The sequence below is a fragment of the Rattus rattus genome, chromosome 14 (genome assembly GCF_011064425.1).
Source record: "Rattus rattus isolate New Zealand chromosome 14, Rrattus_CSIRO_v1, whole genome shotgun sequence".
NCBI classification, from domain to species: domain Eukaryota; kingdom Metazoa; phylum Chordata; class Mammalia; order Rodentia; family Muridae; genus Rattus; species Rattus rattus.
In genome coordinates, this window is record NC_046167.1 from 40,836,981 (window position 1) to 40,851,140 (window position 14,160).

The 14,160-nt window shown below is 44.6% G+C and overlaps 1 protein-coding gene across 1 annotated transcript in view; it reads right to left on the reverse strand.

Annotated features, from left to right (window-relative positions):
• Positions 1-9,986, reverse strand: part of Edaradd (EDAR associated death domain) — a 29,698-nt gene extending 19,712 nt beyond the window's left edge. Inside the window, exons 1-3 of the mRNA XM_032884993.1 lie at positions 9,930-9,986; positions 8,861-8,900; positions 2,635-2,693 (exon numbers count right to left, since the gene is read on the reverse strand). Coding sequence (XP_032740884.1) covers positions 2,635-2,693; positions 8,861-8,900; positions 9,930-9,983 — 153 coding nt within the window. The 5' untranslated portion in view covers positions 9,984-9,986. The remainder of the gene's footprint in view (positions 1-2,634; positions 2,694-8,860; positions 8,901-9,929) is intronic.
• Positions 9,987-14,160: the final 4,174 nt, after the last annotated feature.

Consider the following 14,160-nt stretch of genomic DNA (forward strand, 5'->3'; position numbering starts at 1 on the left):
GACCCTCTTAGAAAGAAGAGGGGTGGGAGATGACCCACACACCTACAGAGAATATTTGCAAAAGATACTTTGAATAATGAACTATCTAAAATATGCAGAAAACCATTAAAATCCACCAATAAGGTCACAAAGATCCAATATAAAAGACAATCAAACTAGGGATTGAGAAATGAATCAATGGCTCAGAACTGTAGCTCCAGTTCCAGGGAATCCTAAGCTATTTTCTGGCTTCTGTGGGGACCAGAAATGCTTGTGCTAGGCTCACACCCATGTAGGCAAAACTCACATAAAATAAATGTATCAGTATGTCTTTAAAATACAAACAAAACCCCTAAACTATAAATATAATATACAGACAGAAAATTCGCATATTAAAAGACTCTACCCTGGGGCTGGAGAGATGGCTCAAAGGTTAAGAGCACTGACTCCTCTTCCAAAGGTCCTGAGTTCAATTCCCAGCAACCACATGGTGGCTCACAACCATCTATAACATAATCTGATGCCCTCGTCTGGTGTGCAAGGGTACATGCAGGCAGAACTCTATACATAATAAATAAATCTTTAAAAAAAAAAAAAGATTCCACCCACATCACCTGTCCTCACAGAGTCGCAAACGCAAAGAGCACAAAATGCTGAAAAGAGTGAGGGGCAACTGGACTGCACTGGCTTCTAGTGAGAACTCAGAACAGAGCTGTCACACCGTGGCTTCTTACAAAACTGAACTTTCTCACCCTGTTATGGCAGGCACCCTCCTGGACACTTACTCACACCCAAACCTTCACACCGGTGCTTAGAGCCAATTTCTCCTAAGCGCCAGAACTTTGAGGCAATCACTGTGGGACGCAGCCCCTCACTCTGACATGACAATTTAGACTAAAGACCGTGAAGTAGTTTTTATTTTACAAGTTCTGTAGAAACTGATGTCAGCCTAGAGAAAAGGCAAAAGTGGTTAGCACCTCTGACGTAGGGCAGAACAATAGTTTTTAAAGACCCTAACCTCCAAAAAGCCCTGTCTTCTTTGTCCCATAGTCTGGCACTCCAGAGAGCTACAGCCTCTGTGCTAATTTAGCACAGCATCCCCCCACCCCACCTCCAATTTCCCATCCTAATGGTTCTGGATGCAAAGCTTTATCTAATATATATCCCAAGGGTTGAAATTCCTTCCTTTTTTGATTATAGCTCAGCCATTTACCAGGATCCCTGAAACTTTTCAACCCAAGATAAACTGCCATCATCTAGACAAGGTGGCAACAGTGGGCAACTAGAGGAAACAAGGGTCTAGTGCGTCCTACAGATCTATGAATCTTTGACAAGCTCTAATACAATCCATACTTAAAGTGGAGCAACATTTTACTTCTTACAACCATGGTATCCTTTAGTAGGTAAATGGATAACTAGTGGTATATCCAGTTACTGGAATATTATACAGCAAAAAAAAAAGCAATGAAATATGAACCATCAAGAGACAAAGACGTTTAAATGCATATTACTAAGGGCAAGAAGTCCTCTGGTGTAATCTCAACTCTAACATTCTGGGGAAAACAAGCTATAGAAAGGATTAAAAGGTCAGGGATTTCCAGGGGAGAGCAGCTGAGCACAAAGGACTTTTGGCCCAGTGCAACTACCCTGTGTGAGTTTGTCAATGGTAGGCACATGGCATTAGTGATTAGGTCAAGGCCACAGAATGTACACGACCCAGAATGAACTTAATGAGCACACTGGTCTGCAGCTGATGACGTGTCAATGTGGGTACATGGGCAGTAAAACTGTCACCGTGGTAGAGGATGTTGGCAGTGTGGGAGGCTATGTATGTGGGCAAGGCGTTAGGTGGGAAGTCTATGTACTTCAATCCCATTCTCCTGTGAACCTAAAACTGTTCTTGTAAATAAATGATTCAATTCTAGAAAAAGAATTGATCATGTGTTATTTCCCTAAATGGAAAAAAAAAGCCAGAGTTAACTACTCCCCCAATTAGACCCTCTGTTCTCAGAGTGTAGGTCTTGAAGTCTTCAATATTCGTTAACACTTCCTTTTCCCACTGCCAAGAGAAGCTACTTTGCTATTTAACAGTCCAACCTCTAACATACTTCAACCCACCTTAACTTAACCTTTAGTCCTTTGCCTGACAGGGCCTTTTCTCACTCTTCCTTAAAATGTGGTGTTGTTTTTAAAAGCATTGCCAAACAATACTTGCTAGGGCTCAGCTTGATGTGTGAAGGCATAGGCATGAACCAGCCTGTCTTAAATGTGTGCATCCTGATATACACAATGCTGTAACTGCAAGTCAGGAGTCTCACTGTAATCAAGTTTGCTAGTGAGCATGGAGAACATGAGCATATGTGAACCTGATAGGACCAGGCACTCCCCATCTTGGTTTTTGAGTCTCGGCCTCTGGCTGAACCTGGGGCCTACCAGTCCATATGCTTCTGTCTCCCAGATCTGGGATTGTGGGTACACACCTCTGTGCTTGGCTTTTTACTTGAGTTCTGGGGTCTGAGCTCAGACCTTCATGCTTTAGCGGCAAGCATTTTAATGACCATGTCATCTCCCCAACCCATTTTAATGCTCTCTCGGGTCATTCTTATAAAAGTCCTAGGTATTTACAGTTTAACAAGAAGATAAAATGATTCTTACCTGGTGCTGATCATCAGAATTTGATGGGCAGTTGGAAGTGACTGCATCACACTCCTTAGCTAGGATGGGGGCAGGAGGGAGAGAACAACGTACAGATAAAGAACATACACATTCCACTCTTAGACCTAAAATGAAAACTCAGTAGTTAGAGCTGCCTTGGTGTTGGTAAAATTGGGATGGATTTGAACAAAGATAAGTTCAGATCCCAACTCTTTGCCATCCCGCTACGTAATGTTAATCTTGGCGGGAGTGAGCATGATTCTGTTGGTTTTGAAGAGAGAGGATTCCAGTCACTACCAGCACAAAGAATTCTTCAAACAAGGCAATAGCCTTTTCAGGGAGCTGGAGACACCCCACCCTGGAGATTCCACAGAACTTGTCTCTCACAGCCCATACTCCAAGTGTCCCATGTTTCTAGGTGCAACCTGGTGCAGCTCTATACATTACAAGGTGCCCTTGTGCCCCATGCTACAGACATATGGGACTGCTTACTATACCCCCATTTTATCTGTCTAGCCAGGTATCATATGTTTGGCCAGCCCCATCAACTTAGGGTAGTAATCTACCTTGATCAACAACGGACAGAGAAGGCAATCAAAACTGCTTCCTAATCAATAGATTAGACCATGCCATGACCAAGGACATTTACCAAGAATAAATTATCCTCTTGGCTAACTGGTGACGGCTGCCTGGGGTGGACTTGAACTTAGCTTTTGTGGGGCAATGAGGCTATCTCTTGTCCCAGGATGAAAACTATTGTTGAGTGGCTAGAGTCCTCAGCTTGGCAGGTTAGTCTCTGAATACCACTTGTTATAGGAATCAGAGCATAGTACCCTGGCTGATTGCTGCTTGGGTTCTACAGACCAATAGGATCCTCTGGTTTGTCCAGTGTCTGTTGGCTACATGAGCCATCTGTACATGGGTCTGTTCTAGGTGTGACCTGTGAGTTCCCAGCACCATCACAGATGAGGTGCAGCTCTTATGAATCTTACAGAAGGGAAGGCACTCTCAAGCCAGGGACAACCCCATTTGGCACCTTGGTAAATGTGATTCAGTGAAGGATAATGATCTGTCTGTCCCTTCATGGCTGTTTCTCTCACCACAGTCTATCTTTCCCTTGACCTCTAAGGGCATTGAAGTGGGCAGACAAGGCAGGCTGAGGACCTTGCATTGATCCAAAAAGCAAAGAGGCTGATCATTGGGTACCAATGCTCTCCCAGCCAGTGCACCTGCCCTTGGCTCAGCATTGCTGCTTCCTATACCCAAAGAGCAAACCTTACCCTCGGGGAGTTGGATGGCCCCACCCAGGCTACAAACAAAAGTACTCCACTGGATGAAGGCCAGACCTGAGAAGATCATGACTAGTCCCTGGAGGAAGGATCATCAGGGGTTTGTTTAATTTGAGCATTCCTCACAGCAGCTATGTGTGGGTGATGCTGAGGGTGCAAAATGAACATTCCAGAGGCTGGGAGGAAGTGGCTCAGCAGCAAAGTTTTTGCCTAACATGCACAAGGGTCTCCAGCATCACAATAAAAAAAAATTAAATGAAGTGTGTATGCCGGGAGCTTTAGCAAAGTTCAAATTCCTTGGGGTAGGGACGTAATCTCAGCATTAAAGTACTTCTCTAGCATTGCATGTATGCTCAGATTCGTTTAAAAAAAGTAACAGAATCAATCTACCTCACTTTTCTTTGCATTTTAAATTTCTAAAAAGATTTTAATTTTTATTTGTGTGTGTGTGTGTGTGTGTGTGTGTGTGTGTGTGTGATTCTATGGAGATGTGGGTGTCCTCAGAGGCCAGAAGGGGGCATCAGGTCCCCTGGAACTGAAGTTACAGACAGCCCTTAGCCACCTGATGTGGGTCCTCTGGAAGAGCAGCAAGCATTCTTAACCACTGAGCCATCAACCCCTGCATCTTAAATTTACTATGACTTTCTTTTGAACAGTAAGAGAGAGGCACTCTAAGGAAAATTATCAAGGTTTTGTTTGTTTTTTGGGGGACTGGGGTTTGAACTAAGTAAGATCCTCAAACACACTTAGCATATTTAGCAAATGCTCTACCACTGAGCTTTTCTCTAGGCTCCTTTGTTTACTCTGTTTTGTGACAGCATCTTACTAAGTTGCCTGTGATAGCTTTGACCTCATTCTGTAACCTAGGCAGGTCCCTAACCCCACCCCCATCCCCCATCCTCTGGCCTCAGCCTTCTAAGTAACTTGTACACAGGCCTGTACCACCAGGCCAGCCCAGAGTTTCCTTGATTTACATGAGGACTTGTCTGTTTGCAGTTGTCTTCTGCTGTGAACACTCATTTAAAAAAAAAAAAATCAAAACTATTTTCCCAAAGACATTTGCAAATGTAACAGGAAGACACGTTCTCTTCAGGATACTCAAGTTCCTGTGAGAAGTCAGGAAGTTCCTGATGAAAAATGTAGTAAGTCCCTGTAATATGGCCGAACAGCTTCTTTGTCAGCTTGACTGAATTGTGATCTCATGGAAACACACTTCTGAGTGCGTTCGTGAGAATTTGTCTGGAAAGGTCTGAGGAGGAAAGAAGGACCCCGAATGTAAGCAGCACCGCCCCAACAGGCTGGTGTCCTGGACAGAAACCAGAGGAAAAACAGTCTTTTTCTCTCTCTGCTTCATGACTGCAGATTCAATGAGACCAGTTGTGCTGTGCCCCTGTGCTGTGCCTTCTCCACTGTGAATAACTGAATCCTGAAACTTTTAGCCTTCTTTATTTTGTCAGGGATTTGGTCTTGGCAACAAGAAAAGTAGCTAATCCAGTCCCCATCTCCTGTAGGTCAAGCAGAGCTGCGGAGAAGAGACCCAGCAGAATGTACCACAGAAACCTGCAGACCTAGAGCTAGGGACTGACTCTGGAGGGAGCTTGCTTTTGTCCCTGATGAGAAAGCAGGTGTGATAAATCATATGCTGATCGTTGAAATTACCCTAGATTTCCACATGACTTACAGCAAAACCACAGCATTCAAAAGCACTCAAGCTTGGCCTGCATTAAAGAACAGCTCTAAGCCGCTCACGAATAATGTAGGCCTCCTGTGACAGGATAACAGATGCGAGGAAGCTCGCCTAACCTATTTAAGAAAATGAGTTTTGAGGCCTTTTTCAACTGTAGGAAAATTGTTAAAGCTAATTACCCATGACTCCAGTATTAAGTAAACTAGACACCCCCAACTTACTGGGATGCCAGAATCCTCGCTTAATATAATTAGATGGAAGTTTAGATTTTTTTTAGGACCACAAATTGGTCTCTAAAATTACTTTACATGAATTTTTAGATTCCTAAAAATAACTCTCTAAAAAATACTTGTTTGTTTACTTATTTATTTTGTAAGCTCAAGGTGTCTTCTTTCTACTTTATTGCTTTTGAGGCAGGGCCTCTCACTGGGCCTAGAGCTCAATGAGGCTGGCTAGCTGGCCATTGATCTCTGGGGACCCTCTTCACACCACCTGCTCGTATTAGGTTTGCAGACTAAACCCCTATGCCTGTCTATTATGAGTGCCGGGGATCTGAACTCTGGTCCTCATACTTGTGCAGCAGGCACTTTGCGCAGGGACCTTCTCCCCAACCCGTTTATTAACTCTTTTAGTCAGCATACAAAGTAGCAGATAACACTGTGACACATTTTCGTGCATAAGCATCACCAGACTTTCTTCTACATAGCATCATTATACTTCATTCCTACTCCTCCTCAGGCTGTCGTCCTCTGCTCCCCTCTCTTAAAACGAATTCCATGAGAAAACTATTAGAAACATCACTAGCAGACATTAAATTGCCTTATTATTGAATTGAATCTTTAAAACTTCTAACCAAGACTCATTTAACCTACAAAGCAGTGCACTTCTTTGGAGATTTAAAAATTATGCACTTTATATTATTTCCTGTAACATAGAACAAAGGGAAGGTCTGTTGTGTGCTCTCAAAGTCATGCTTCCTGTGAAGGCATGAGGGCTCGAATGAAAGTTGTATAAAGCTCAGATTCTAGGAGAAACCTGACCATACGTAGGATCAGGTTGCTAAGCAGTGTTCTTTTCCTTTCAAAACAGGAAGTCACATTCAAGGGCAAAGAAGAAAAGAGCTTTATAACACCCATCCAAGTGTACCCTCTGGGCTATTCTGCTTGACAATCCTTAAACTGATTTCTGTGGGGTTTTGGCCAGCCCTCCCTTGATCCCTGTCTGGTGTTCATGCTCCTTAGAACATGCTCCAGACCCTGGATCTCCTTTGTTGAATTATATTTTTAAAAGTGTGTGTCTCTCTGTGTGTGTGTGTGTGTGTGTGTGTGTGTGTGTGTGTGTGTGCATGTGCATGAGTGTGTGTGTGTGTGCATGTGCATGAGTGTGTGTGTGTGCATGTGTGTGTGTGCATGTGGTGTGTGTGTGTGTGTGCATGTGTGTGTGTGTGTGTGTGTGTGTGTGTGTGTGTGTGTGTGTGTGTGCATGTGTGTGTGTGTGTTGCTTGGGTTAGGCTGGCTGGCCAGCAAGACAAAAAAGATATGTCTGTTTTATTTCCTCAGCACTGGGACACAAGCTATGACACCATCCAACTCTTAAAAAAAAAAAAACAAACTAGACAACGCTTTATCTATCCACTTATCTTCCTATCTATCTATTTACATACCTACCTACCTTACCTGTCTGTATGTCTGTCTGTCTGCCTGCCTACCTATCTACATACCTACCTTATCTATCTGTCTGTCTGTCTGTCTACCTACCTACCTATCTGTCTGTCTGTCTATCACCTATCTATCTATGGAGGGGTTGAGTGCCACAGGGGTGTGGAGGATGTTGGGAGGAGGTTAATGGAAGACATGTGATGTGAAATTGAGAGGGAATATCTTGGGGGAAAGCCAATTAGCTAGAGGAAGCATGGGCTAAGATTATAAGTGAGAAGAAAAATTAGACTAAAATATAATGATACATATGTAAGACATTGCCATTGAAGAAACCTATCACTCAGTGTGCTAACTTTAACAATTAATTAAATAAGCTAGAAAATGGGAGCTCTAGATGAGGGACAGGTTACCTGTGGAGAGCCTGCAGGGCAAGGGAGCTTGCTGGAAACCTGCCAAGCACAGCCATGGTTTATGGTCAAGCCAGGCTTTGGCCTCTCCCCCATTCCCACAGTCACTTAGAAAAGGACTGACATGTTAATGGATCACACCACGGGACAAGAGAGTCTGAGGCCAGGGAGGGGAGATAGCAGTGCCCAAACCTAGATTTATCCACAGGTGGCCCTGGTGAGAAGCTCTCCCCTGTTCCCACTCTCAGAGACATATCAGGAAGCCACCTTATCATATCATATCAGGGGTTCCATAGGCCACCTCTGCACGGAGACCAAGCAGCCAGGTGACCTGCCGTCTCTGGAGCTGAGATGATCTGACTGTCCCTGTCCCCTCATCTCTGGGCTGTCCACAGGGTACAAGGTCAATGTTCTGATACAACAAGCCACATGATGGCTTTGCAAACACACCATGGTGCTGGGCCGCAAAAGGCTAGAGGCTGGCCACTTTCTGATCCTTACCATGTTTGAATTTGAGGCTGTGGATTACAAAAGGAATTTTCGAGCCTGACAAGAGTCCCTTGGTGTTTGTCCACAGAACATTACTGGGGTTTCAGTGAAATCTACCACACACCTTCCCCAATTGGAGCTTGGGCTAACACATTCTCCTTCCTCTTCCTCCTCTTCCTCCTCTCTCTCTCTCTCTCTCTCTCTCTCTCTCTCTCTCTCTCTCTCTCTCTCTCTCTCTCTGTTTTTCCTTTTGGTTTTTGGAAACAGTCTCACTCTAGAGCTCAGGCTGGCCTAGAACTCATTACGTAGTCCAGACTGGCCTCAAACTCCTAGCAGTCTCCTGTCTCAACCTTCCAAATGTTAGGATTACAGGCATGAGTCACCTCACCCAACTCCTCTCCTTCTCCTTAAACAAATTTGAGTCACCTACATTATTTGAACGCAGAACATGTCCGGCTTTGTGTAGTGCCTGGTGATAACACCATATGAAGTTCAAATGTATAATCTGGTATAACATGATTGATCCATTCTAATTAGAAAGTTCATTTCTAAGGATAATTGGGTAACTATTCTCAACCTAAGTTATTGGTTCATTTCTGTCTTATTATCTTCAGTAAGTAAACTGTATTTGAGTGGTGCTTTGTTCCAGATACTCAATTAGTCACAAGTAGAAGTCCTTATATTAACTGTTCTTACCTTTAGGGAGGCCAGTGTCTTGAATGGGATACTTGTCTGACTGCAGAAACGGACAAAAGCAGAGAGTTATTTTTAAATGTCAGTTGTGAGATCAAAGTGAACAGAGAGCTTTGTGTCGTGTTTCAGAGGCAGGCTGAGGTAAAGCTGGCTCATCGGCAAAGTGCCTGCCTAGCATGCAGAAGGCCACAGGTGCTGTACCCAGGATTGCAGCATAAGCAAGATTAAACCTTCCAGGTCTTTAGCCTCAGGCTTATCAGCAGGCTGATATCAGAGTCGACAGGTTAATGTCAGAACATGAAACAGAATAATCCCCCTCTTGACTTCCTTGGCTCTGACCACTAAACCACACTTCCTCTCTTCTCTGCTGTGCCATTCTTCCTCTCAACTTCCGGCAGCTTTATACTCAGATTTTTGTCTTGGTGCATTCTTAGAGTGCATGTTTCTTCTCACCATTTCTGTGATGGTCATGCCACATACATGTGTTCTGGGCAATATTCACTGCTGTAGACTCTGTCCTGGGTTTGAATCCTGGGACAGGACTCCATGTTAGATATCTTCAATGTTGAAAGGAGGTTAACTAAAAATAGACAGTATTAAAAGTGGACACCAGACAAAGACCTAGGAACATCTAAGAATGTCACTTATGGTTTGCATGAAGCAAAAAAAAAGGATCTAACATGATTTTGTTGCTGCTTCAGAGAAGGTATCATGTAGCCCAGGCTGGCTTCAAGCTTGCTGTATAGCTGAGGATGACTGTATACTCCTGATCCTCCTGTTCCACCTACAGAGTGCTAGGCCTGCGTGTGTGCAGCACCTTGCTGAGTGCTGGTAGTGCTGGGGATTAAGCCCAGGTCCGTACATTCTGGGCAGGCACTCTGCTCACTGAATCACATCCCTAGCAGAAGATCTAACACTGGTTTTTTGACCTGGAAATGATGATGCCACAGAGGATACCATATGTAAGAAGTGTATCTTTGGAAAACCTTTGGAGTTTCTGAGCTCTCGTGGTAATACTTGGTGACCACAGTGTGATCTAGCAAGGCATAAAGAGTCAAAACCTGCCACCTACCATGGCAAAGGATAAAGTGCTGGGGTCTGTGTCCTCCACTGGCTCCTTTGCCATGTGATCTGGAAAGATACAAAGGGACAGGATTGTCACTGAGACAAAAGCACGATGAGGCCTTCCCTGTCATTTTCACCTCTGAATGAGCTGCCTGTCCTGGGCAATATAATTGTACTGTCAGTCATTTGTTACCCTTGTTACTTTAAGGAAGAGAACAAGGAGAAGAAACAGAAAAAGCAAAACCACTATGCTCAGGACTTACAAACAAACAAACAGAACAAACACAAGTTACTTATAAACATGCTCAAATACTGGGAGTTGCAATTAATGACAGATTATACAAACATCATACCAACCCCTGCAAGAATGTGCCTATGCAGGGGTTGGGGATTTAACCAGTGGTAGGCGCTTGCCTAGCAAGTGCAAGGCCCTGGGTTGGTCCCAGCTCGAAAAAAAAAAAAAAAAAAAAAAAAAAGAATGTGCATATGCGTCTAGGTCAAGGGACAACCTGAGGTATTGTTTGTAGCAATCATCTACCTTCTTATTTTATGAGCTTGGTTCTCTCAGGAGCCTGGAACTCCCCAAACAGGTTCCTCCCTAGCGCTTAGCTTGCAAGCTGGCTTTTGTACATTGGTTCTGGGGCTCAAATTTGGGGCCCAGAACATTTACTGGCCAAACTATCTCCCCAGGTACCAACAACTCTACCTGTTAGATTGGATGTAAAGTTTATTTAAGGATTTTTATTCTGAATCCTGCATTATTTTCTAGTCTCTATGACTTGCTTTTTTTTTTTTTTTTTTTTAAAGAACAAAGTCCTTTTAAGAGGCTGGAGTGATGGCTCAGTAGGAGGAGCACTTGAGGCTCCTGCAGCTTGGTTCCCAGCACCCACTTGGACGTTCATAACCATTTATGACTCAAGTTCAAGGGGATCTGACACCCTCTTCTGGCTTCTGCAGGCACTAGGCATACATACATATGGTGAACATTTTTAAATGTCTTAAAAACACTCATACACATAAACAAATCTAAATTTAAAAAAAATAATAATTTTAAAACATTAAGCTTCTTGGACTGGCAAGGCAGCCCAGCAGATAAATCATTTGCCATGCAAGCTCGAGGACCAGAGTTTGAGTCCCCAGCACCCTTATAAAAGCCAATCAGTATAACTGCTGTCTATCTTCCCAGCCCTGAAGAGCAAACTGGCTAACCAGACTAACTGGAATCGTCAACTGAAGGTTCAGAGAGACCCTCCTCTGAATAAAGGGGTGACCCTCCCCAGCGAATGAAGGGAAGACCCTTCCTCAGAGAATAACACAGAAGAACAATAGAGAATGATTCTCAACATTAACCTTAGACCTCTACATGCACATGCACATGTGCCTGCCTACACATGAAAAAACAAAACACAAACACATGGGAGGAAATGGCTTGTTTCTGAGACAGAATGAAATGGTCTTTAACAGTATTTCTCAACCTTCCAATGCTGCCACCCTATAATACGATTCCTCATGTTGTGATGACCCCCAAACATGAAATTATTTTTGTTGCTACTTCATAACTATCATTCTGCTACTGTTACGAGTCGTAAGTTAATGTCTGTGTTTTCTAATGGTCTCAGGCGACCCCTGTGAAAAGATTATTTGACACCCCCAAATGGGTAGTGACCCACAAGTTGAGAATTGCTTGTCTAGAAGAAGCATGCATTAACACCTGCACAAGGATTCTCCTATAATTAAAAATAAATCATATGCGGGAAAAGAAACAGCTTCTGGGATTGGTGGTATGTTCCTGATTCCAGCACTTGGGAACTGAGGCAGGAGGATGTGAGTTTGAGGATAATCTGAGCTATATAGTCTAAAAACTAAATAAAGGTATGAGAAAATAAGGACGTAAAGGGGGGGGAATGGCAGTGACAGCTGGGGTAAGGAACAATGTCACCCAGAGCATCTGTGAGGAGCAAGCAGGGCTATTAACAGAATAGAGCACCAGCCAGTGTGTCAGAGGCCTGGAGCCTCATCTACACTCCTGTTGACTTTGGGTAAGCCTTGAGGTGTGCCTTGGGGGAGACTCTAACCTCAGATGATGGCTATGTACAGCGTGATGATGGCATTGGATGGGCTTTAAGCCGGCTACGCCTTGGACTCTTCATCTGGGACATGAAATTAAATCTGGGTCCTCCAGTTCCTGCTGGATGCCCCAAGGCCAATGACCACTATTCAGGCCAGACATGGAGGTTGTACTGGGCGGCTGACCTTCTGCTCCTCAGAACCTCACTGAGGACTGTGAGGTGAGAAGGCTTGCCTGGGAGAGCTTGAGGCCAGCAGGGCTTGTGCTGGTTTGCTTTCTGAAGCTCAAGAAGTTCCCAGAAAACTCAGAAGAGGCACATTGTGAACTGGTGCAAGAGGTATGCTCAGGGCTTTTGCTGTTATTTTTGTTTCGGTTTAGTTTTGCAGACAGGGCCCCATAGGGTCCAAGTTTTGATATAGGGGAGAACGACCTTGAACTTCTGATCTTCAGTGCTAGGATGACATTAGTTTGTCATTTCTCCTGGTTTTGGGGGTGCTGGGGATGAAAACCGAGGTCTTTGAGCCTGGCTCTTACTCTCCCAGCTGAGCTAGGCCCTCGGCCTCTGTGTGTCTTGCCTCGTTTTCATTGTAAATGCTCTAACTGCCTTGGCCTTTGCTGTACACGAGGCTGTGGCTTAAGCTCTTTTTCATGTCTGTCAATCGTGTTCACAGACCTGGGTCCACGGCGGTGCCCCACATGCTCCCTCTGATCCACTGCCTTCTTCTCGCAGCTGTTTTAGGTCAGGCCCAGCTGCTTTTGTTCTCACAAGCACAGAGTTACGTGTGCCAAGGAGGTTGTGGGAGGGCTGTTGCTGGTTATTTGAGACAGCTCTAGAAGTAGAAAGTCTTCTAAAAAGCCTTACCTGGAGGCCTTGAAGTTGAATGTTTACAATATGATTAAGTGTAAAATCAAATCGTTTATCTAAAGCTTGAAAATGTTTGTTTTTACAAGCCCCAGGTATCAGCAGGTTGAGCCCACAGGCAAAGCTCCAGTGCCAGATGGGATGTGGGGCACCAAGGGGCCTGGAACAGAAAGGGGGATTTGTGAGCCCCAAAGAGGGCATAGCTAGGAGGTCTTTTCTGGGGTGACAGGGACATTCCCCTGCCCCAGCTGTCACCCACCCTCTGGCCAAGTTTCCTTCCCAGAGTTGCCTCAACCACTCACCCACCTGCTGGCAGCTGCCTGTTGCACTAACTGATGTTCCTTCCTCAAAAGGACCTTCTAGAGAGTTCTACCAGGTGGCAGATCCATACATGGGGGTCCCTGGCAGGGTACCAGTAGACCCTGATTCAGATGAGGATGAGCAGTCCACACCATCATTCAGAATCTCTGGACCACATGTTATCTTAGGAGTTAAAGAGAGCCAGGTGTGACGGCACATATTTAAAATCCCAGCAGTCCAGAAATGGAGGCAGGAGGCTCATGAGTTTAAAGCCAACTTGGGCTACATAGTGAACTGCAGACCACCCTGAGTTGTATATAACAGATTCTATCTCAACAAACAGTGACAATGAAAGCACAGTCTCTGGCAGTGACTATGGAAGCCCCACACAGTGAAAAGCACATCTTCAAGCTAGAAGTGCCCAGCCCTGCAACCTGAAGAAACAGCTGGAAATTCTCCTTCCTTCATGACTGTTCTGCACCACCCTACGTGTACATCTTGACACACGTGTGTCATTTTCTCCCCTCAGATCCTGCTTGAAAGTCCCTTCCCAAGGCAGGCCATCCAAAGCCAACCTCTATCCACCTCTGTCGGGGAGCTGCACATCAAAAACTCTCTGAGCCTACCTCATCTGATCTTGTCTTTGAGAAGGGACCCTTACTGGGGAGCAGCTGGGGAAGGGCCAGGAAGATGCGAGAAGAGTCCTTCCTAAGGACCAAAGTTATCAACATTAGAACAGCTTCTTCATCAGCTCATATTTTCAACATACAGGGCTGTGCAGGCTTCAGTCAAGCTCCTACAGTGAAATCTCCCCATAAACTCAAAAAGAAGCATTTGGCTGGAGAATTTGGGGATGGAGAGGGAGTCAGTTGGCAGACTTCTTGCCTAGCATCTGCAAAGTGATTTCTAGCACTACACAAACCCAGTATAGTCCTAAGTGTTTATAATCACAGCACTCTGGAGGTGGAAGCAGGAAGATCAGGTGCTCAAGGTCATCCAACGTAGCTC